Source organism: Lissotriton helveticus, chromosome 5_1, assembly GCF_964261635.1.
Source record: "Lissotriton helveticus chromosome 5_1, aLisHel1.1, whole genome shotgun sequence".
Taxonomy (NCBI): Eukaryota; Metazoa; Chordata; class Amphibia; order Caudata; family Salamandridae; genus Lissotriton; species Lissotriton helveticus.
The window spans coordinates 129,471,186-129,498,028 of NC_136065.1; the positions used below are offsets into that span (position 1 = coordinate 129,471,186).

At 46.2% G+C, this 26,843-nt stretch overlaps 1 protein-coding gene across 1 annotated transcript in view; it reads left to right on the plus strand.

Annotated features, from left to right (window-relative positions):
* The window catches only part of C5 (complement C5), a 354,269-nt gene that overhangs the window by 86,014 nt on the left and 241,412 nt on the right, over window positions 1–26,843 (plus strand). Inside the window, exons 10-11 of the mRNA XM_078641875.1 lie at window positions 19,565–19,680; window positions 21,729–21,929. Coding sequence (XP_078498001.1) covers window positions 19,565–19,680; window positions 21,729–21,929 — 317 coding nt within the window. The remainder of the gene's footprint in view (window positions 1–19,564; window positions 19,681–21,728; window positions 21,930–26,843) is intronic.

Here is a 26,843-nt window from a genome sequence, read left to right on the forward strand (position 1 = left end):
ACGGCGGAGCGTGTGAGTACCAGTTCCCTTCTTGCGCACATTAGGTGCACTGTGTACATAGCAGTAAAAACCCCTCCCCTTGTATAATTGTTCCCGCTATCCTAGGCACGTCACCTGTAGGCATTAGGCATCTTGTAAATACGTCACCTGTAGGCACTAGGCATCTTGTAAATACACACTGGACACTGTATAAAGAGCACCCCTCTCCCCACCACCTTGTGCACGTCTTCTTTACTTCCCCTTCCTCGACTCTTACCCATACCCTCCCCTGCCCGTACCCGACCCCAGCACTCCCCTTTCCTTTCCTCACACTACCGGGTAACGGTGACGGGATCGGATCTTTAGTCCAAGTGCGACTAACAGCTCCCTCTCTCTCTTGTTGCCCTCCGAGGTGTTCTCCGACTCTACCGAGGCAGCTACACCCAAGACCCGGACACCCGTCGGACCTTCAAAAGAACAGGACGACTAAAGAAGAAGAACACCTTTCACTGAGTGTTGAACCTGAACTCTCCTCTTGTCCCCGTAACCCGCTGTATAATAACTCAATAAAACACTATCGCCCACTATATCCGGCCTCCTCGCCTGACTTACCAGTCCGCCGACCGCCCACGGTCACATCATGTGCTGAGCACCGGGGGATGGGTTCCCTGGCCAAAATTAACCCAGAGAGGGGGACACGGGCCCCTCTCAGGGGAATGAGTATTCACAAATTTGTGGCAAAAATAACAACATAAAAACTGCCCCCCCTTGCTTGTTTAAAGATCAGCCCCTGCCTGGGCCAGATCCTGGGGGCATTGCATAGATAATAAACTTTGAAGCTGTCAAATGTGCAGGAAAACAGATGTCAAAATTGCTCCCACATTCAAGGAGCAGCATGTGTTGCTGCTCCCTTTGTGTGGGAGCAATGCCAGATCCTCTGGAGGTGGGGAGCTGGCAGGTACCACAAGGGCATTGAGACTGCTATCGCAGCCCCCAACATATTACACTGGATGCCCTGAGTGGGCTGCAGGGCACCCAGGAGCTAGAGGCCAAAATTGGCCTAAGGAGGGGGGGGGGGGCATGTGCCCCCCTCCCGCATTGCATTTTGGCCGGGCCGCATTGGGATGGGGTCCCTGGGGCAGAAATCGGCAAGTGGATTTCTTGTCCTGTCCTTGTGATAGCAGAGTACATGATTCTCCCTTTAAATTACTATGAGTTTGCAAATGTACAAATCACCTGAAAGCTCTGACCGCTTAGCTCCACCCTATCCACCTTAGTAGTATGCAAAGGTCTTCCTGCCTTTTGCCACAATGATAGACAGCTTAACAAAATGCCCCCCAGCACGTTTCCCACCGATTTGGGTGACATATTCTTCATGCTGAGGAATATAAAGACATCTCCACCAAACAAAACAGTGCTTACTTCATACAGTTAAGGGGAAGGTCTCTTTTTTGCTGGAGATTTACCTCTTTGTAGTCTTGTTGCCCTCTCTATAGAAGAATTCATGTTACCACAGATTTCTAGACAAAGATGCATGAGGAACAATCACATTGCTGAAACACTGCCAATGTCACTGGAAACATTTTCTTGTGGTCCGTTATGCAACTGTAGTGTAGAATACACACTACACATTTACCCAACGAGGTAGCACTTACTAATTAAGCACTAGAAAGTATTCCAGTTGGGTAGACATTTTGTGCAAAACTGTGAACTCCTGTTGGATAAATGGACAGGTGAGATTCCGTCTGGTCCTGATTCTCATTTCCCCAAAATTAAACCTCATCAGGAAGCACTTATAATTATGAAAATAGTATGTGCCTCAGTTGAAGCCCCACCTCTGTAAAGGACAAGTGATCCTAAATTCTTAGGCTTGGCGAAGGCAAAGCAAGTGTGTTTCCACTCGTATTCCACATTGAAAAACAAAATGAAATCCTTAATGGAGGTTAATTCATTTTTGATCTATTGGTGCACAGTCTAATGTGTAGTGACTCTGATGAGTGGTGTCTTTCTTGTGATCTTCTGGTGAGAGCCAAGTCCATAGCCCTCCCTTTTAAATACCTTAACCCCTTCGACGCTCATGACGAGCTCAGCTCGTCATGGAGTTTCCATTGATTTCAATGGAAATTACATTGAAATTCAGCAGGAAGCTCAGCATCCAAGTGGTTAAGCATGCAAATGCCCAAATTCCATAGCACCACTCATACACCCACTCACATACATATACAGGCATTCACATACCCACTCACAAACCCACACAGGCACTCACAGACCTACACAGGTACTCACAGATAGATATACTCACAGATCCTCACAGGTACTCACAGACCCACACAGGCACTTCCAGACCTACCCACAGACCCAAACAGGCACTCACACATCATCACAGGCACTTACACTTACACTCACAGACACACTCACACACACCCACTAAGATATTCACAGACCCATACAGCCACTAATACACCCAATCACCATGCCATACAGCCACTCACACACCCATACAGCTAGTCACACATCCACTCACAGACCCATACAGAAACTCACACACCTACTCACAGACCCATGCAGCCACTTACACACTAGCACAGACCCATACATCCACTCACATACCCACTCACTTACCTATACAGCCACTCACAAACCCACTCACAAAGGTGACAGTACAATTAGGAAAACAATTTAAAACAATGTAGAAGTTCCCTGAAAAAAAGAAAGGTTACAGGGACGTTATAGTTAGGAAATAACATTAAAAAAATAGAAATTCACTGGAGAAAAAACAAAGGTTATATGGACATTATGGTTAGGAAATATTATTTATTTAAACGTAGAAATTCACTGAAAAAAACAAAGGGTACATGGGCATTATAGTTAGGAAAAAGAATTAAAAAAACCTTGGAAATTCACTGAAAAAACAAAGGTTACAGGAACTTTATAGTTAGGTTCAGATTTCACTTGTACACAAACAGTGAAACTCAGCAGTTATAGTTAGCTGAGCTAACTATACCTTACGCTCCCGCAATGCACTGCTTATGACCTCACATATTACATCACTCATGACTTGGTCAGTGACATCACCGATGACTCAAATGCCATCACTGATGAAATCATCCACAGAACCTCTCACACTTCCACTTACATACCCACACAACCACTTATACACCCACTCACACACCCATACAATTGCTCACGCATCCACTCACTCACCCATAGAGCCACTCATTTCCCCATATACCTATTCACACAGCCACTCACCCATACAGTCATTCACAGAGCCACTCACTAACTCATAGAGCTACTCACTCACCTATTCACTCACCCATACAGCCTCTCAACAGAGCCATTCACTCACCCATACAACCACTCACACACCCATACAACCACTCACATGTCTACTCACTCACCCAAACAGCCACTCACACAGACACTCACTCTCAAATACAGCCACTCACATACCTACTCCGTTAACCACATTCCCAGTCAGCCACTCAGTCACCCATACAGCCACTTACACACACAGTCACTCATCCATACAGCCACTCATCCACCCCCTCCCCAATATGGGCACTCATATGGCCACTCACTAAACCATACAGCTAATCACTTATTCACCCGTATAACCCCTCACACAGTCACTCTCACATGGATACACACAGTCACATAACTGCTCACATAATATATATTAGAAATAATATCACTTATTAGTAGTACGCAAAGTATACTAATTTAACTTTTGTAGTACCTTAGTATATAAGTTTAACACCCATACACTTTTAGAAAACCCTCACAATGACTGGATGATGTCATCAGTGTTGTCATTTGTGATGTCATCCCTGATGTCACTGTCCATGTCATGAGTGATGTGATATGCGAGGTCACAGCAGTGCTTTGTGAGACGTGTAAGTTAAAGTTAGCTCAGGTAACTATAACTGCTTAATTTCATTGGTTTTGTATGAGTGAAATCTGAGCCTAACTATAATGTTCCTGTAACCTTTGTGTGAGTAAAAAAAAAACATATATATGTTTATTTATTTATTTATATGTGCACAAACACACACACATATATATAAATATATATATATATATATATACACACACACACACACACACACACACATACATATGTGTATGCAAAATGCAGAAGTTAAGCCAGGCCAATCTCAAAAAGTTGCACTTTCCTCCAACAGTGCACTTTTCATGCAAAATGTATACATACAAACATATATTTATAGCTCAACATACATATATACATTTATATATATATATATATATATATATATATATATATATATATATATATATATATATATATATATATATATATATATATATATATATATATATATATATATTTTTCATCCAACTTGCTCTAAGCAGCGGGAGGGCACACGACAGTACTCGGCCATCCGGCTGCAAAATGCAGCCTGCTTCCATGCATCAATATTTTCATTATTCTCGCCAACGCGTTTCGGGGTGCTTGACCCCTTCTTCCTGGGCAGCTGCAAACATTCATTTGAGGCTCACACTGACGTTTTTAGGTCTCGCCTGTCGATGCGCATGCGCATCGAGCAAGCGAGACTATAGGGGCTCATCCAGACTTTATCTAACTTTCAAGGAATCGTGGCGATTCCTTGCAGTGCCCGTGACTTTTAAGCTCAATGCGCATGTGCATTGAGCTTAAAAGCGCGTGCACAGCCGCCCGCATTCCTCCGACACCTTTGAAGTGAAACTTAGCTTCACTTCAAAGGCCCGGCTTGTTCACACCCACATGCCGCTCTGCCCCGCTCCGCCCCCTCCCCTGAGTCATCCTGCCTGCCCCTTCCCGCCGTGTCGCATTTCTCCTCCCCCCTCCCCTCTCCCCTCTCCCCTCTCTTCCCTCCGTCTTGTTTTCTTTGATGCTGGTATTGCTGGCAGCGGCATTGCGCTTGGAGGGACAGCAACAACATAAAACTGACCATGAAGTTAATCACAGGACCCTGCAGCCGAAGGCTTCGTGCACTGAGCCCTCCCGGCATACACATAATTTTATCGCTCTCTTTCTCTCGCGCTCTCCCTACATCTATAGCTCCCCCTCCCTCTCTCCTGTCTTCCTCTGTCTCACTCTAACTGTGTTCCTCCCTCTGTCTCACTCCCCCTCTCTTTTTCCTCCTCTCTCCCTCCCTCTCCGTCTCGCAGCTTAGATTCACGTTTCTGCCTGTTTCACTCTCTCTTCCAACTCTCACCCCCCTCTCCATTTACTTACACAAATCTCGCAGATACCCCAAGCAGCGGTGCACGCAGTACCAATCCTTCTGTTATGCCACATCTCGCAGCTTAGATTCATTCCCTCTTTCTTTTAACTCCCCACGTTTCTGCCTGTTTCACTCTCTCTTCCAACTCTCACCCCCCTCTCCATTTACTTACACAAATCTCGCAGATACCCCAAGCAGCGGTGCACGCAGTACCAATCCTTCTGTTATGCCACATCTCGCAGCTTAGATTCATTTGCTTTTTTTTTTAACTCTCCACGTTTCTGCCTGTTTCACTCTCTCTTTTAACTCTCACCCCCCTCTCCATTTACGTTTCTGCCTGTTTCACTCAGCCACGCAACGCCACTCAGGCACGCAACGCCACTCACGCACGCAACGCCACTCAGCCACGCAACGCCACTCAGCCACGCAACGCCACTCACCCACGCAACGCCACTCAGCCACGCAACGCCACTCACCCACGCAACGCCACTCACCCACGCAACGCCACTCATGCACGCCACTCACACACGCAACGCCACGCACACATGCAACGCCACTCAGCCACTCACTGCCACTCAGCCACGCAACGCCACTCAGCCACGCAACGCCACTCAGCCACGCAACGCCACTCACCCACGCAACGCCACTCAGCCACGCAACGCCACTCACCCACGCAACGCCACTCACCCACGCAATGCCACTCACCCACGCAACGCCACTCACCCACGCAACGCCACTCACCCACGCAACGCCACTCACCCACGCAACGCCACTCAGCCACGCAACGCCACTCAGCCACGCAACGCCACTCACCCATGCAACGCCACTCACCCACGCAACGCCACTCACCCACGCAACGCCACTCACCCACGCAACGCCACTCACACACGCAACGCCACTCACACGCAACGCCACTCACCCACGCAACGCCACTCAGCCACGCAACGCCACTCAGCCACGCAACGCCACTCAGCCACGCAACGCCACTCACACACGCAACGCCACTCACCCACGCAACGCCACTCACCCACGCAACGCCACTCACCCACGCAATGCCACTCTGGCACGCAACGCCACTCTGGCACGCAACGCCACTCACCCACGCAACGCCACTCACCCACGCAACGCCACTCACCCACACAACGCCACTCACCCACGCAACGCCACTCACCCACGCAACGCCACTCAGCCACGCAACGCCACTCAGCCACGCAACGCCACTCAGCCACGCAACGCCACTCACCCACGCAACGCCACTCACACACGCAACGCCACTCACACGCAACGCCACTCACCCACGCAACGCCACTCAGCCACGCAACGCCACTCACACGCAACGCCACTCACCCACGCAACGCCACTCAGCCACGCAACGCCACTCAGCCACGCAACGCCACTCAGCCACGCAACGCCACTCACACACGCAACGCCACTCACCCACGCAACGCCACTCACCCACGCAACGCCACTCACCCACGCAATGCCACTCTGGCACGCAACGCCACTCTGGCACGCAACGCCACTCACCCACGCAACGCCACTCACCCACGCAACGCCACTCACCCACACAACGCCACTCACCCACGCAACGCCACTCACCCACGCAACGCCACTCAGCCACGCAACGCCACTCAGCCACGCAACGCCACTCAGCCACGCAACGCCACTCACCCACGCAACGCCACTCACACACGCAACGCCACTCACACGCAACGCCACTCACCCACGCAACGCCACTCAGCCACGCAACGCCACTCAGCCACGCAACGCCACTCAGCCACGCAACGCCACTCACCCACGCAACGCCACTCACCCACGCAACGCCACTCACCCACGCAACGCCACTCACCCACGCAACGCCACTCACCCACGCAACGCCACTCACCCACGCAACGCCACTCAGCCACGCAACGCCACTCAGCCACGCAACGCCACTCAGCCACGCAACGCCACTCACCCACGCAACGCCACTCACCCACGCAACGCCACTCACCCACGCAACACTATCACACTACAACAACAAACAAATACTTACCACCACAGCAACACTTCACTCACCCTCAACACCTCACCCTTAACTCCTCACTCACACTCAATCTCACTCATCATCAATCACCCTCAACACCTCTCCCTCAACACCTCACTGTCATACTCACTCACCCTCAAAACATCACCCTCATTCACCCTCACTCACCATCAACACACTATCACACTACAACTACAAACAAACAATTTTCGCCACAGCAACACTTGACTCACCCTAAACACATCACCCTTAACTCCTCACTCACACTCATCCTCAATCACCCTCAACACCTCACCCTCACTCACCCTCAACGCCTCACCCACACTCACCCTCACACCCTCATCCTCAGCACCTCACTCTCTCTCACCTTCAACGCCTCGCCCTCAACGCCTCACCCACACTCACCCTCAGCTCCTCACCCTCAGCCTCAACACCTCACCCTCACTCACCCACAACGCCTCAGCCTCAGTCAACCTCAACACATCACTCACCCTCACTCTCACTCATCCTCAATCACACTCAACACCTCACCCTCAACACCTCACTCACCCTCAGCCCCTCACCCTCACCCACCCTCAACTCCTCACCCTCACTCATCCTCACTCACCCTCAACACCTCCCCCTCATTCTCACTCACTCTCACCCTCTCACCCTCATACTCACTCACCCTCAACACACTATCACACTACAACAACACACAAACACTTACCACCACAACAACACTTCAATCACGATCAACATCTCCCCCTCAACCCCTTACTTACCCTCACTCTCACTCATCCTCAATCACCCTCAACACCTCACCCTCACTCACCCTCAACGCCTCACTCACCCTCATAGCCTCACCCACCCTCAACGCCTCACACTGACTCACCCTCAATCTCACTCACACTCAACGCCTCACCCTCACTCACCCTCAACACCTCACCCTCACTCACCCTCAACACCTCACCCTCACTCACCCTCAACACACTATCACACTACAACCACACAAAAAAACAATTACCACCACAGCACCACTCATCACCACTGCAGCAATCAAAGGTCATACAATAACAACATGTACGCTTTTAACAGTCACACACACACAACAACAGCTATCAATGGCCACTTTCACCAGGCATACACACACAACAGTCATCAGTACTGCAGTATTATGTCAAAATGAGACTGTGTGTTTGCAAAATACGGATGTGGAAGTGCAGAGTGAAGCAGTGTTGTTGCTCAATGGTACTGTGGGGCTGCAGAAAGATAAAGTGGTATTGCTGCATGTTGCATTCGTGGACATCAGTGATGCCATTGTTGGGAGAACTGCAACTGTTGTGGTGCTGAGTTATGCTGTGGTGGTAATTATTAAACACCATCACAACACCACTCATCACTAGCACAGAACAACACATCCCAACTACAGCATTACTAAGCACCACACACTCACATGCCCACACGCTCACACACCCCCACCCTCACACACATCCACACTCACACACTCTCACACATCCTCGCACACCCACTCACATTCTCAATAAGCCTCATAGCCTCACGCTCGCCAACAATCACTCACTCTCACCCTCACACCGTCACCCTCACACCATCATCCACTCACCCTCAACACCTCACCCTCACTCACCATCAACACACTATCACACTACAACCACACACAAACACTTACCACCACAGCACCAATCATTACCACTACAGCATTACTCAGCAGACAAACGACATACAATCCAAACATGTGCGCTTTTAACAGGCACACACACTAATAGCTAGCAATGGACACATTCACAAGGCGTACACACACAACAGTCATCAGTGCATCCTTTCACCATGCATACACCCACACAAACAGCCATCAATCCACGCTTTCAACAGTCACACACACCACCAGCCTGAAGTGCACGCTTTAGAACAACTTTTTGTACGTTGCACACAGAATTACAGCTATACAAGCATGCTTTGGTGCTGTACAGTACTGCAGTTCTATGTCTAAATGAGACTGGGGGAGTTCTAAATACGGCTCTACTGGCAATGAGTGATGATCTCATGTCGCTCAATTGTAGTGTGGGGTTGCAGAATGTTAATAATGTGCTATTGCTGCAGAAATGGACATAAGGGATGCCGTGCAAGAGAAAATTACTACACACAAGGAAAGTGCGACCGAAAAACACGTACGCCAAAACGAAACTCAATCCATGCCAAAGAATAAAACTAAATAGCAGCCATTGATAAAATACTAAACACACTCTAATGAGAGGAGCCAGACAGAAAATACGTACGAGCAAAGCAAAACCAAATACAATAATTACATTAACATCAATAAAAGGAAAGGCATAAACAAAAGTATAAGAACTCACAAAGGCACTTTTTCATAATATGCAAATAAAATTGTCATTACCTGTCGATCGTAGCAGCTCATTCCCTGAAATGTAGAAAATATAAAAAAAAACACAAAAAAGAGAACATACACAGTGCATACATTATACTTTTAACTACAACAAGCAACTAACAAAAAAAATGAATAGCGGCGAAACAAGTCACATACCGGTACAAATGACACAAGCAAAAGCTAAGTCAGAGGGAAAATAAACATCACAGTGCCACCTCAGGCGAAACGGAACTACTGAAACTACATACCAGGAAGACACTAGCAAAGATTACTCAATGCATCCCAAAGAATCTACTTAAACACGAGCCAACATTCGCATAAAGATCAAGAAAAATTCAAAACACAAGGAAAGTGAGCGAGAAATAACAAGGGACGCAATTTCAAAGACATAACACATACAAACATAAACATTGCTTTATGTAACATTTCGAAAAAACTATATTTTTCAAACATATATCTTTTAGAACAGTACTAAGGAATATTGTAACTCAAAACTCGATAATACACATGGCGCAATACAAATAAAACACTCATACATCCTAATAAAACATTATTAATAATACGTATATACACACACGTATTAATACATTCAAATTCATGTACTCACTTTTAATAAATGTACATCTTACCAGTCAGACGACGCAGCAACAAACACGGAGGAATAACACACCTTTACCGCACGAACATTCACATCAATTTGGAAAAAGCCCCGTTGACGCATGTCAAATGCAACGCTACGTCACACAACGTAGAGCTGCGATTGGCTAAAAATTACGTAACGCTCATAATTACATCACCATCAATTAAAAAATAGAACGCTAACATCCCTTACGTAACAAACGTAAAGGGAATACATTGCGTAATACCCTTTACTAGAACAGAAAAACAAAAACTTTTATTTACATACACTACATAATTTTAGAAACGTATACACAAGCCAAGTGCGACCAAAAAACACGTACGGCAAAACGGAACACAATCCATGGCAACAAATACACCGAAATAGCAGCCATTGATAAAATAAAAATCAAATGCAAGAAGCCAGGCAGAAAGTACATGCGAGCAGAGAGACCTAATAAAATAATTACATTAGCTTTACAATAAGCAAATCAATAAACAAAAGTATAAAAGTCACAAAGACACGCTTTAATATTATGCAAATTAATTTGTCATTACCTGTCCATCGTAGCAGCTCATTCCCTGAAATAAAGAAAATATAAAAAAGAAAACACACAAAGAGAACATACACAGTGCATACATAAAACTTTTCACTACAACAATAAACAAACAAAAAAAAAAACTGTGCACGCACTACCAATCCTTCCGTTATGCCAGATCTCACAATCTTCCATCACACACGGAGCTGCTCCAGCACAGGCAACGGCAATGCAAGCTTCACTCAAACACGGAGCAGGTACAGCACAGGCAACAGCATTCCCTTACACATGGAACAGGTACAGCACCGAGAGCTGCAGTGCAATCTTCCCTCACACATACATCAGGTACAGCACAGCCGGCAGCAGTGCAAGCTTCCCTCACACACAGAGCAGGTACAGCACAGGCAGCAGCAGTGCAAGCTTCCCTCACACATAGATCAGGTACAGCACAAGCGGCAGCAGTGCAAGCTTCTCTTACACATGCAACAGGTACAGCACTGACAGCAGCAGTGCAAGCTTCCATCACACACGGAGCAGGTATAGCACAGGCAACGGCAATGCAAGCTTCACTCAAACACGGAGCAGGTACAGCACAGCCAACAGCAGTGCAAGCTTCCCTTACACATGGAACAGGTACAGCACCGACAGCAGCAGTGCAAGCTTCCCTCACACATAGATCAGGTACAGCACAGGCGGCAGCAGTGCAAGCTTCACTCGAAAACAAGGAGCAGGTACAGCACAGGCAACAGCAGTGCAAACTTCCCTTACACATGGAACAGGTACAGCACCGACAGCAGCAGTGCAAGCTTCCCTCACACATAGATCAGGTACAGCACAGGCGGCAGCAGTACAAGCTTCCCTCACACACAGAGCAGGTACAGCACAGGCAGCAGCAGTGCAAGCTTCCCTCACACATAGATCAGGTACAGCACAGGCGGCAGCAGTGCAAGCTTCCCTTACACATGCAACAGGTACAGCACCGACAGCAGCAGTGCAAGCTTCCATCACACACGGAGCAGGTATAGCACAGGCAACGGCAATGCAAGCTTCACTCAAACACGGAGCAGGTACAGCACAGGCAACAGCAGTGCAAGCTTCCCTTACACATGGAACAGGTACAGCACCGACAGCAGCAGTGCAAGCTTCCCTCACACATACATCAGGTACAGCACAGGCAGCTGCAGTGCAAGCTTCCATCACACACGGAGCAGGTATAGCACAGGCAACGGCAATGCAAGCTTCACTCAAACACGGAGCAGGTACAGCACAGGCAACAGCAGTGCAAGCTTCCCTTACACATGGAACAGGTACAGCACCGACAGCAGCAGTGCAAGCTTCCCTCACACATACATCAGGTACAGCACAGGCAGCTGCAGTGCAAGCTTCCATCACACACGGAGCAGGTACTGCACAGGCAACGGCAATGCAAGCTTCACTCAAACACGGAGCAGGTACAGCACAGCCAACAGCAGTGCAAGCTTCCCTTACACATGGAACAGGTACAGCACCGACAGCAGCAGTGCAAGCTTTCATCACACATACATCAGGTACAGCACAGGCGGCAACAGTGCAAGCTTCCCTCACACACGGAGCAGGTACAGCACAGCATACCCTCAGACCCTCACCCTCAACACCTCACCCTCACTAACTTCACCCTTATCACCTCACCCACAATTCCACACCCTCACTCACCCTCACCATCACTCACCCTCACTCACACTCAACACATCACCCTCATCTACACTCAACATCACCATCACTCACCCTCAACATCTCATCCTTAACACCTCACTCTTAACACCTCACTCACCCTCACTCATCCTCAACAAGTCACACTCACTCACCCTTAACACCTCACCCTCACCCTCAATACCATTCAACACCTCACCCTCACCTTCACTCAACATCACCCTCACTCACCCTCAACGACTCACCCTCAGTTACACACACTAACACTCAAAAACGCAACAGCACTCTGCCTCTCCATCATTCACACTCTATCCATCATTCACACACTATCCATCTTTCAGAAACTCTGCATCATTCACCCACTCACCATCATTCACCCAATCTCCATCATTCACCCAATCTCCATCATTCACCCAATCTACAGCATTCACCCAATCTACAGCATTCACCCAATAGACAGCATTCACCCAATAGACAGCATTCACCCAATCTGCAGCATTCACCCAATCTGCAGCATTCACCCAATCTGCAGCATTCACCCAATCTGCAGCATTCACCCAATCTGCAGCATTCACCCAATCTGCAGCATTCACCCAATCTGCAGCATTCACCCACTCTGCAGCATTCACCCACTCTGCAGCATTCACCCACTCTGCAGCATTCACCCACTCTGCAGCATTCACCCACTCTGCAGCATTCACCCACTCTGCAGCATTCACCCACTCTGCAGCATTCACCCACTCTGCAGCATTCACCCACTCTGCAGCATTCACCCACTCTGCAGCATTCACCCACTCTGCAGCATTCACCCACTCTGCAGCATTCACCCACTCTGCAGCATACACCCACTCTGCAGCATTCACCCACTCTGCAGCATTCACCCACTCTGCAGCATTCACCCACTCTGCAGCATTCACCCACTCTGCAATTTGAGGAATGTTAGGCCATTTTCTTACACATAAAGAAATTTCAGGACGGAAAACAAGGGGGTCGACGGAGTATAGCATCAGATACGTTAGACACAAAAAAAACTTAACATCATTGACCTAAAAGGATGCAAGGATGTTAATCAGTCTTCGGGCCAAAAAGTAAATTTAATTCGTACGATATTACAACAATATTACACAAAGGAAACAAATACAAATATGTGGCAGGAAGCGAGGACGAGGAGATACAAAGACACAAGTGAAACAGGCAACTTTTTCGCCGGGCAATAAACAAGCACTATTCATCCGGAGAATGGGACGGTTTAAAGACAGTAGTCAACAGTTACACAAAAAACCGGACGCATACAACAATAGCACTTCTTCTCACGGAATTCCGTCTAATATAAAGCAAATATGACGAAATAAACAAAAATTCAGAAACAATCAAATTTTTCAGAGGGAAATAAACAAGAACGATTCATCCGGAAAATGGGACGCATTGAATACAATAGTCGAGATTTACACAAAAAAAGAAACGCTTAACACAATAGCATTTATCCAGACGGAATTAGTTCAAATACAATAAAACATATTACGAACATAGAAAGAGTCAGTCACAAAAATCTAACGAAAAATACATTAGTTCACTGTACATGTCGTTCATACATTGCTAAAAATACTACAGTCAGCAAAGACACAAAGTTTCATTTCATACTTCAAGTACGTCAATAACAAATTATCCGACTACTTCAGCATCACACAAAAAAATAATAAAAAAACAACTTACATCAATATATTACAACACATTTACCACTTCGAAATGAAACAAACCCCTTTTGTATGTCAAATTACCAAAAAAGGACATTAATACATTACATTACAGTTTAACAAAACATATGCATTACACATCGCCAATAAAAAACACTACTTTATGTTACATTACAAACATTTACAAATATTACGAGTGAATTAAATAAATTTAGCAAGTATTTAAATTTTACATAGTATATATACTACATTACATTACATTAAAATAAACTTAGGAATACATTCTTACCTGTCAAACGACGCAGCAACACCACCGGGACAAGAACACGCCTTCCGCACACCAACATTCTCGATCAATGGGGAATTCAACGGTTGACGTATGCAAATCGGAACGCTACGTCAAAAACGTCGCGCTCCGATTGGCTAGAAAAATACGTAAACAAAAAACACACACAACTCAAAAATAAACTAGACCGCTAAACATAGCAGACGTCGACGTGACGCTATACGTCGGCCATTTTAAAAAAAAAATAAAAACGAGACTACACAAACATGTTACAAAACATACACATAGTTAGTACAATACATACACATTTAAAATTACATACTAATATACACATAAGACTGAAGTAATACAAAGGGGACACCTTTAGTTACAAACAACACATTACTTAATTATTATTAACATATACACACACTCTTAACATCACCCTCACACAACAAAACTATCACACTCTTTCACACACGCTCAGTAACGCTAAAACAACCACGCAACGCCACTCAGGCACGCAACGCCACTCACGCACGCAACGCCACTCAGCCACGCAACGCCACTCAGCCACGCAACGCCACTCACCCACGCAACGCCACTCAGCCACGCAACGCCACTCACCCACGCAACGCCACTCACCCACGCAACGCCACTCATGCACGCCACTCACACACGCAACGCCACGCACACATGCAACGCCACTCAGCCACTCACTGCCACTCTGCCACGCAACGCCACTCAGCCACGCAACGCCACTCAGCCACGCAACGCCACTCAGCCACGCAACGCCACTCACCCACGCAACGCCACTCAGCCACGCAACGCCACTCACCCACGCAACGCCACTCACCCACGCAATGCCACTCACCCACGCAACGCCACTCACCCACGCAACGCCACTCACCCACGCAACGCCACTCAGCCACGCAACGCCACTCAGCCACGCAACGCCACTCAGCCACGCAACGCCACTCACCCATGCAACGCCACTCACCCACCCTCAACCCCTCATCCTAACTCGCAATAACCCTCCCTCACCCTCACCCTCACTCACTCTCACTCTCACTCACCCTCAACACCTCACTCACCCTCAACACCTCACTCACACTCAACTCCTCACTCATCCCCACCCTCACTCACCCTCAACACCTCACCCTCACACAGTGCAATAGGTCTCGTAGGATTTTTAGTTACAGCTTTTACAATTGTTTATTGCTTTTTTGATTTGTAATTCTTTAGCATTGGCAAAAAAAAAAAAAAATGCAAAAGATTTACAACAAAAAACCCATAAACAATTCTAAATGCACTAACTCTAATGCTGCGAGACCTATTGCATTTCCAATGCTTGTTTACAATTGAATATATTTAAGACAAGCCCCCAGTGGGCGTGTACTCAATAAAGTTAGTTCAATGTCTTCTGGGATACTGAGTCCCCAATGTGAGTATGTTCGTTTTTCTTGAAGTAAGTTCAAATGTTTGTTTGATATTTACAGCAATATCCTATCCTTTAGTAGGATGTGACTCACCAAAGCAGGCTCAATCAGCATATCGAGCGCTGTGCTGTTTAAGTCTTGAAAGGTGCAAAACTTCAGCCTCAGCAAGCTGGGTGTTCCTTTCTTCCAGCTTGGCGATGGTGCTCCTCCCCACGGACGAGCCGCCGTGTTAATGTTTTTCATCCAACTTGCTCTAAGCAGCGGGAGGGCACACGACAGTACTCGGCCATCCGGCTTCAAAATGCAGCCTGCTTCCATGCATCAATATTTTCATTATTCTCGCCAACGCGTTTCGGGGTGCTTGACCCCTTCTTCCTGGGCAGCTGCAAACATTCATTTGAGGCTCACACTGACGTTTTTTACAATTGAATTTATTTAAGACAAGCCCCCAGTGGGCGTGTACTCAATAAAGTTAGTTCAATGTCTTCTGGGATACTGAGTCCCCAATGTGAGTATGTTCGTTTTTCTTGAAGTAAGTTCAAATGTTTGTTTGATATTTACAGCAATATATATATATACTAGCAGCCCGTCCGGACGTTGTCCGGGTATGAATTGCTGCCGGCCAGTAGTATATTGTTTTGTAGGATTTCGTTTTGATAGCATTTCTTATCTGTGACAGGCCTGTGAAACGCTCCGATTCACAGTGCATTGCTGATGCACTTAAGAGTGCGTGTTCAGTAGTGTGTGAACTCGAGTTTCCCTACTTTATTTTTCCTTGCAATATTATATAGCGCAAACTCGACAACATGGCATGAGCACAATTTACATTACAGAAGAACACATTAATTTGTGGTAGGCACGGGGAGACAAAGCGATTTGCCTGGAATCACAGGATGTTGAGCTGATGCCGAGATTCGAACGTAGCTCCCCAGCTCTAAAGTTCGCAATTCTAGAACTTGTGGTGGGAGGTGTGTCTAAAAGTCTATGTCGGTGCTGGCCATCAATGAGAGAGACCTGTGCATTTTTCAAATTGGTGGTGAAAAAATATGAGTATGTTGCTGGAGATGTGGGCCGCCGTGCCACCAATGTACTTACCGGGGAGGGTAAACACCCATTATTCCGCAACTTTCTTTCCGCATACCATCACTCCGCATACTTTCATTACGAAAGTACCATGACTCCGCAATGCCATTATATTGCATGGCATTACATTTTATATGCTTTTACCACACATACATTTACAACGAAATTCGTTGTAAATGCATGAATGGTAAAAGCATGTTTTTTATGTTTGGATAAGGTAACTATGGGTATAGGGGTATATGTTTTGGGGTACTGAGGTATATGTTTTGGGGTGTTTTGGTATTTTAAGGGTTCAGATATAGTTTTGGGTTATGGGGTACATGGGTAGTTTTAGGGTTTAGGGATAGGTATGGGTTTTGGGGTACAGGGGTATTTTTAGGGTTCAGGGCTAGGGGACCCATTAGGATGTCGGGCGGATTGCACCCGCCAGGCTGGCGGTAGCCACCGCCAGCCTGGCGGGGGCAATCCGCCCGACATCCTCACTCGTTTCCCCCCCCGCCATATTAGTATGGCAGGGGGGACCTCGGCGGACAGAAAGACCGTCCGCCGCTTTTCCGTCCCTGTCGCCTTGCGGCCGGGGCGGAAAAGGAATAATATGGTGGCGGTGTCTATCAGACACCGCCAGCCATATTACAATGGGCATTTTACAATGCCTTTCCGTGGCGGCAACGCCGCCACGCAAAGGCATGCGGTCTTCACTCTGGGGGCTCCCTGCGGGCCCCCAGAGTGAAGGAGGGGTGGGGGCTGCACACGGGGGTACCACATTTGCATAAACAAAGCGGCAGGCACCGCGCGGTGCCTGCCGCTTTGTTTATGCAAATGCTGAAATGCATTTCTAGCATTGTGGCGGGCGGTGCTGAGAGCACCGCCCGCCACAACGCTAGAAATGCAGGATGTGACCGCCACAGTGGCGGGCACATCCTAATGCCCCCCCACGGGACCCCCGCCCTTATGGCGGGCGGTCCCAATCCCCGTCAGGATGGCGGGCGGGCAAAGTCCGCCCACCATCCTAATGACCCTCTAGGTTTGGGTTTTGGGGTATTTTTAGGGTTCAGGGGTAGGTTTGGTTTTGGGGTACAGGCGTATTTTAAGGCTTCAGGGCTAGGTTTGGGTTTTGGGGTACAGGGGTATTTTTAGGGTTCAGGGCTAGGTTTGGGTTTTGGGGTACAGGGGTATTTTAGGGTTATGAGGTAGGTTTGGGTTTTGGGGTACAGGGTTATTTTTATGGTTCAGGGCTAGGTTTGGGTTTTGGGGTACAGGGGTATTTTTAGGGTCCAGGGGTAGGTTTGGGTTTTGGGGTACAAGGGTATTTTAGGAGTTCAGGGCTAGGTTTGGGTTTTGGGGTACAGGAGTATTTTAGGGTTCAGGGGTAGGTTTGGGTTTTGGGGTACAGGGGTATTTTTAGGGTTCAGGGCTAGGTTTGGGTTTTGGGGTACATGAGTATTTTTAGGGTTCAGGGGTAGGTTTGGGTTTTGAGGTACAGGGGTATTTATAGGGTTCAGGGCTAGGTTTGGGTTTTGGGGTACAGGGGTATTTTTAGGGTTTAGGGATAGGTTTGGGTTTTGGGGTACAGGGTATATTTATAGGGTTAAGATGGGTTAGTGTTTAAGGTGGTTGGGGTATTTTAAGGAGTAAGGGTGGGTTATGATTATGGGGTGCAGGGGGATTTAAAGGGAGCAGGGTGGACACCCGGAGCTGAAATGTACAGAAACTGGGAAGAAAAAACAATGAAACATTGGGCACAACACTCGCTTTTTTTTCCCCGTAATGTGGAACGTACCACACGCCCCCAGCGTTTGTCACGTCCCCAGCACGCGCCCACAGCACATCGCAGACACGCCCACAAGGGACTACTTGCTGGCACGGTTCTTTTACCTTTTAAATGTATATGGTGGGCGTCTGCATAGCCTATGTTCTTCTGCTGCAACTGCCCTTTCCAACGCTGCATTGGGTGTTGTGATGGTGCTGTGGTTCCTGAGATTACCCGCCTCAAAGGTTTGGGCTCTCTCTTTATTATATTTGTATGGATGTATATGTATATGTATATGTATATGTATATGTATATATATATATATATATATATATATATATATATATATATATATATATATATATGTTTGTATGTATACATTTTGCGTAAAAAAGTGCGTTTTGAGATTGGCCGAGCTTAACATCTGGATTTTGCGTGAGTGCCTATTTTAAGCCTTGTTATCATGTTAGTGTTACAACCTTAGTGCTCTACCTTCCCTCCCAAAGAAACAGGGCTCATTTAAACTGTTTGACACTTGTTCTCCCTGATCCAATTCATTTATGTTTGAATTCTCTTTGTTTACAAATAACCAATGACTCTATCCCTCATTCAGTATGTAGTACTTTGTTCAGGGCAAGAGGAATTGCTCAGCTATTTCAGTTCTGCCCATCAAAACTACAAATCCCATCATGCCTTGTAGAGGATATAGGAATAGAGCTAACACCTAGCCACATAGTTACATTGGGGCAAAAAGTATTGTGACGCAGAAGTCATCTTATTTGTATGCTATAGTATCCAATATGTAGTATGTGTGATTTATAAATGCAGAAACATAAGCCATCCAAGGTCATTTATTTTGTTCCCCTAGATGCTCATCCTGAAGAAAGTGAGCTTTCTACTGTGAAATATGTTTTAACACCTTACAAACTGAAGCTGATTGCCACGCCTCTCTTCATGAGACCAGGACTCCCATTCTACATGAGGGTATGTACATATCCTTCAAGGCGTGTCCATCTCACACAACTTATTTTCTATTAGCCAGTGGCTTCAAACTTAAATCTCATGGATATCAACCAGAGTTTGACAAATGAGAAGCTGACGCCGAAGAACTAACTGACCATATAACTCTTTATCATTCGTCACTGAGTAGACCAATACAGTATTTCATGCCCACCTACAAGTGTTTTCAGGTTTAGTAACCAGTGTGAGTGGCTTGGTATCACTTTACATATTTCTTGTACGTAACGCTCTGAACCTTCACTCTTTGTGTCCTTACCAAACCCTCTGAAATATCCATTATGTTGTTACTGTCAAGAAGAGGATTTGAACTAGCCTTGTTTTGGAGTCTTTTGCCGTGTTCATTCAATTTTTGAATAATTTTCAACCAACCATTAAAGTTTTTCTTGACAGCTAAAGGCCTTATTCACAAAGGACCTCTGCACTCTTGGTGGAGGCATCGAAGTATCGAGGGAGCTTCTGCACTCTGGCTATTTAGTAACCTGTATGAGTGGCTTGGGATCACTTTACATATTTTTTATATGTAATGCTCTGAACCTCCACTCTTTATGTCCTTACCGAAACCTCAGAACTCTCCATTATTTTATCGCTTCTCAGCTAGCCTTGTTTTGGAGTCTTTTGCTGTGTTCTTTACATCTTTAAGTTATTTTCAACCAATCAATTATGTTTTTCTTCCCAACCTAAGGCCTGATTCACAAAGGGCCTCTGCACTCGTGGTGGAGGCACCGCAGGCGCGGGGGAGCCTCCGCACTCGAGGCGGAATCTCCACAAAGAGAATTCTCATTGCAGAGATTCCACCCGAGTGCCGAGATTCCCCCACGACTGTGAAGGCCCTTTGTGACTCAGGCCCTAATTTTATTTATTTTCACCTGTATTGGCTCTATGCACTCTTTCCCAGCTATTAGACCTAATCATAAACTTCATAAGCTTGGCTTGCTCTTTCCTTTTGTTGTGCATAAGGCAGGGAGCTGATGGGAATAGCTCAATCTCCTTCCAATCAATCCCTTATGTTTTTTCTCCATTTCAATTATCACTCAAGCTCACAGAAGAGTAAGTGATGTTATAATGAACCCTATAATACGTTTATGGCACCTCCCTCTCCGCTTCCTTCCTCTGAATTGTTTACATTCTTCTCCTCTTTTGGATTCTTCTCTTCGATTTCCTTCGAGTGCCTTCAATTTCACCAAACAATATACTTCTTAAATTGCCACTCCATGCTCACCTTTTTCTTTTCCTTCACCTTTGTATCTCTTCTATTTCTTTTCAGTCTTCGTTTATCACACTTTTCAACTTAAAAATCGCCATTTTTTTAATCAAACGTGCCAATTCTATTACGACACCATCAAACCTCGTTCTTTCAGAAATATGCAGCCTCTTTCTCTCTTATCTTGGCATATCTTGTTTCCCTTCCGGTGGGGTTTTATCAGTTATTATAGGATTAAACCTAAAACCGGACAGCCTATCTACAGAACACTCCCTACTCTCATTGCCTCTCTCTTTCTGTGTCGGCAATTGTGGTTGTAGTTAAGGCTAGGATTCACTCTCTATTGAAAATCCTTTTAGGTTGGCATTGGCGCTGTTTGACAAACAGAGGAGCGGGTCATCTTGCCCCCACTGCACACAGTTCCCTGCTGCTAGCAGTCCCACTGCTGTTTCCTCCCTTACTTTACCAGAGAGGAGGAGGAAGAAATTACACGCGGTCTTTCCCCAGCACAAGGGCATGGGGTACTTTAACATTAAGTCAACCAGGCAGCTAGAAGATTCCCCACTGCTTCATGGCCCGTGCAAAGATGCGGTCCACTCACCAACACATAAGATGGCACTCGCCCCTGCACCTTGTTCAGTGTTGAGTGCCTTTCTCCCTATGTCCATTTAACACTAACTCTGATTTCAAATGTGGCATATTGGTCCATGTTAACATTTGTAACCGTCTGTTGCACATAAATGGCGATGCTTGAAGCTATGTTTGGGTATGCTTACACTGATAATTTTTTTTTCTGCATTCTGAACTGTAGGTGCAAGTCACGGATCCCTTAGAAATCCCCATCCAGATGGTTCCAGTGAGGCTCACAGCCACAGTGTTCAACAGAGAAATGGAGTCAACCACCTTGGTCGATGAGACCTCGGAGCAGGGAAAGGCAGTGACAGGGAATGACGATGGGACGGCCTCTTTCACCATCAATATTCCAACTGATGCCAACACATTGGAGTTTAAGGTGATTCGACTTTGGGGGATGTTAGCACTGCTTCTGGGAGGGTTTTCGCTTCAGTCGCTAGCATCATCCAGTGAGCAGCAGATGCACCACTTTCCAATTAGCTGACCCAGAACAATGCTTCTGACTCAAACTGCCTACTTCTAAATGTATGATGTGACCTGAATTTCCTAAGAATCCCTAGACCATCTGACATGGCCTAACATTGGCCTCAAGACCCAATCACTGGCTGCTCTCTTCATGGAGTCCTCAGGACTTTGGAGAGCCTTTTTTTCTTTGAATAGAGACAACATGATTTGCGTTTGCTGTCCTGATGAAGAATCATAAGGAATAGACTCAAAACCTGGAACAACACACTTGAGTACGGATTGCACTGCTTGTCTTTCTCTCTCTTTTTATCTTGGCTTTTTAGGACATAAGAAATTATTCAAAGATTTGCAGTTCACCTCTATCTAGGTAGTAACAGCAAGGTGATGCACATAGAGCTGCTATATGCATACATGTAGTTTTTTGTGTATATATCTATAGTACTGTGTATGAACAGAGAACCAGGAGAACAGTTTTCCTTATCAAGAGCATCTGTGTTTAGATACAGTAAGTGATAACTATCATCACTTTGTAAATGTTTACATGCGCTGGGTGTGGACTAACATTGGTTTTTATTTTGTACCGGAGAAACACTCACATTCCACTAGGCAGCCAAGACATCAAATAAGGGATTTTTTAAATCAGAAAGAATGATTGCAGACACTATGGCCATGTTATGTGGGCACTAAAGAAGGAGATGCAGGAAATTAACAAGGGGAATTTATGACAGTATCAAATGTAACAGTGATAACCATTACAAAGGATTTGGGAAATGCCACACTTTACAAAACTATGCAAACTTGGCCAACATAACGAAGTTGGCGGAGTAAAAAACATAAATGTGAGAAACTGGGTTAATTGATACAGAGGGTGGGGGGTGAAACCCTAGCCAAGCAACAACTACTATCCTTGTCAGGGCGAAACACAAAAAGATCACTAAATTAGCCTGTGCTTAACCCTCTGGTAACTTGGCCCAAAAGCAGTCAGGCTTAACTTAGAGGTAATGTGTAAAGTATTTATGCAGCACACAAACAGCAATAAAGTGAAATCACAAAACAAGAAAAATCTCATACCAATTTAGAAATATTTAGTAAAATTCAATAAATTATTTCACACCAAAAGTTCAAAAATCCTATCAGTAGAACCGGGGATATGCGATTTCAAAGATGTAAGGTACGTATAATGCCTAAAAACACAAAACGCTACTCATGGTTATCTTATTGTGCGAGGCTGGGTGAAATTCACACATGAAGGCTGACAATGATGGCACTGCCTGTGATCAAAATAGCTCTGCTAAAAAAGTTACATTCTCAAAGTACGACACAAAGAGTCAAGTTCAGCCTGGAGGAGTTTGCGAGGAGCAAGGAGAGCATCATAGATGGTTATTGCTTTAGCGCAAAGAGCAGGCTGGGCATTGTGGATGGTTGTCGCTGTAGCGTAAAGATCCTGTTGGGTGTTGCAGACGGTCATTGCTGGAATACTGAGTTTACTTTTGGTGTGAAAGAGACCTTTAGCGGGCACAGAGAGCCCGAAACGTCAGGAATTCTAATTTTCTTCTAAGAGGAGCTTAGCTGATACTACACCAAGGGTCCAGGACCTGGGAGGCACCGCCTGGTGATCAGTACTCCAGCAGAGGCCAGCAGAGTTCAGGCAGGTCCAGTGCAGTATATCAGCTGGGCAGTTGCAGAGAGGCCTCTAGAGCTTGTTGTCCCTGTAGCTTAGAACAGGAGGCCTACTAACTAGCCCTTGGAGTCACTCTGGTAGCCTGGAATGAAGGGTGCAGGTCCAGGCTTCCTTCTCAGACAACAGGGTAGGTGTCTGGCAGCAGTCTGGCAGTCCTTCTTCTGTAGAGTCCACAGTCCCAGGAATGTACTGAAAAGTAGATGTAAGGGTTCTAGTTTTAGTTAGTTAGTTGGAAGTCCCCCCCACAGATGTATCTGGAATTTCCTGTCTCCCTGCCCTGGTCCCAGGATGCCATGGAGCATGGTGCATGGAGTCACAATGGACTAGTATGAAATTATTTGTATGTATGCTGAGGCAGTGTCTTTGAAGTGCAAATGTGGTAGGTGATGGTCTTGCCCCTCCCATTAAGCCAGGATGGCACATCCTGCCAATAACCAGTCCCTCTTTTTTGTGGCAGTGTGATAGGAATACACAAAGGCCAACTGCCAATTACAGCTAGTCATGTGACCAAGGAAAAGGCTGCAGGCGCCAAATGGGTGGGACAAGAAAATGCCAACTTTCAAAAAGAGGAATTTTCACAATTGTGACTTAAAACCCGATTTACCATTAAAGAGGATTTTAAATTACTATGAATTTGCAACCAAACTTGACATTCCTACCTGCTCCCAATTAAAAATTATCACTCATTAAATGTAATAAGGTAAACCAATGTTGTCCTACTGGCAAGTCTTGCAGTAGAGAAAAATGAATTGAAGAGTTTTTCACTACCAGGACATGAAAAACCTAAAAGTACATGGCCAACTTTTTAAATACACTACACCCTGCCCTAAGGGCTTTTTAGGACCTACCTCAGGGGTGACTTGCATGCATTATAAATGAAGTTGAGGCCTGGCAAAAGGGTTATTTTACCAGGTTGAAATGGCAGTTTAAAACTGTAATAAGGCTCCAAATAGCAGACCTGAGATTGAGGATGCTTAAGTGGGTGGCACAGTGAGTTCTGCAGGCCCACTAGTAGCATTTCATTTACAGGCTGTGGGTACATGTAGTACCACTTTACTGGGGATTTACAATTAAATTAAATGTGCCTATCAGGTTTAAACCAATTGAACTAGCTTTTAGGGAGAGAGCATAAGCACTTTAACCCTGGTTAGCAGTGGCAAAGTGCAGAGTCCTAAAGTCAACAAAATCAAATTAAGCAAAACAGGAGGAGTTAAGGCAAAACGTTTGAAAGGGGTGACCCTGCAGAGAGGGCCAGGTCCAATAATAAATGTGTCAAGCATCGTTCAAACATTGATAAAGCATGAGAAAACATGCAACTCCTTCTTTTTTGTCCTATTAAAATGGTTATTTGTGGAAAAACACTAAGCGATGTATTTTTTGATGACACATTTTGCAGAAAGGGAACGTTTATTTAAAGGTTACAAACTATAAAGCAAAGTGTAATGGGTAACAAGTTGCAAAGGTGACAAACTGTAAAGTTGTAGGCTGTAAACTATAAAGTTCAATACTTCACCAGACCCCTAAATAAGGGCCAATAAGCGTCTTATTTGAGAAATCAGAAGCTGAGTATAACATTAGGCCACAGACACCTATTTGTACTACATACGTAGAAGCCGGATGGAGATATGTCTGTCTGGCCTATCTGCTCTGCACCCTTATTAAGAACTGGCGATTTCTCTATGCTTTGCTACTGGACTATAGGGCTGTGATGGACCACTGTGAGGAAGAATCCCCTGGTGCCCACAAATGACCAAGGACTCTGCCCAGTTGACCCCAGGACCAGTGGGTCCCTCCAAAAGCCTGTGAGGCTGCCCCCCCTTATACCCTCTTGAAGACCAGTTGGTAGAAAGCCTTGGACGTCCGCACCCAGAAACCAAGACCAAGAGGGAGGCTGGCACAAGGAGCTAGGAGAACCATCCCCCTATGGGCACCACTTTGTAGATGAGGAGGTCTGCTGTAACTGAACCTGGTGGCTAGAACTCACCACCACGAGTAAAATGAACCCAAGATCATCAAAATCGGTCCACTGGGCCCAAGCCATGGCCTTTTAAAAGTTGGCAACCTTTCAGCCGACAGAGCGTGTGGGACATCGTGGCCAATTCTTCATTTGCCCCAGTGTGGGCCAGGGCCCGGGGGTCAGCGCAGGATTTAGTTACTGATTTATTCAGGGAGTGGGCATGCATGGGACCCCATCCCCCAGCCTGTTTTTATTGAAAAGGGACTGGGACCCCATCCCTGACTCCAGAGTGATGGTGAGTCTGCCTTGCTCCCCGTACCCATGTCTGGAGGGAGCGGGCAGCCACAGCCTCAACAGAGTTCCTGCCCACAGAAGTGGGCCGGGACAGCGATACTGCCGGCTCCCGTGGCTGCACGCAGAGATGTGGGTCGCGTGGCAGCTGGTGGGAGCAACAAGGAATGGGCTCATTCAGCTGCCCCCAACAATATGGAGGCCTGGGGTAGTACCCACAAACATAAAGAAACAAAAACAGAAAAAAGATACACAGGTGCCCGTCACAGCAGGGCGCTACAATTTTGCACACTTTCTCTCATGGTGGCCCCTGGATGGCCGGGGCACCACCAACTAAATGAAGGAAGTGTTGGGTCGGGCCCCCTTCAGAATTCTTACAAAGTGCTTACCCTATGTTTGTGGGGTTCTCGAAGCCAGGACACCTCTGAAATTTTCCAATGTTTTTTAAACATTCCCAGGGCTGGAGGTTCTGCTCTATAGCTGGGAGTGCTGTACCCTTTAAGTGCTTATTTTATCATTGGAATTATTGTGGCTTAACCCTTTAAGTGCTGCCGTCGGCCAACGGTCGTCAGGGGCACTACCTCCCCAGTGCTGCGTGCGACCGTTGGACGTCCAGTTCAGCACTGGATAATGGACAGCGCAGCACTGGGGAGGTATGTTTACGAAGCTCCTAAGGTGTTAAAAGTGATCAAAGAAAAGCCTTACAGTGCCTTACAGTGCTCTCTAGGGGCTAAATCTATGGTTACATGCAATGAAATCAAGATGCAGTGTTCTCTGGGGCTGTCGTTATTATTATTACATTTTAATGGTTGGAAAGCTTATGAAAAGTAAACAGACACAGGTTTACAAATTTTAAATGCTTAATTGAGAAAATAATGATTATTGGTCACAGTGAATAT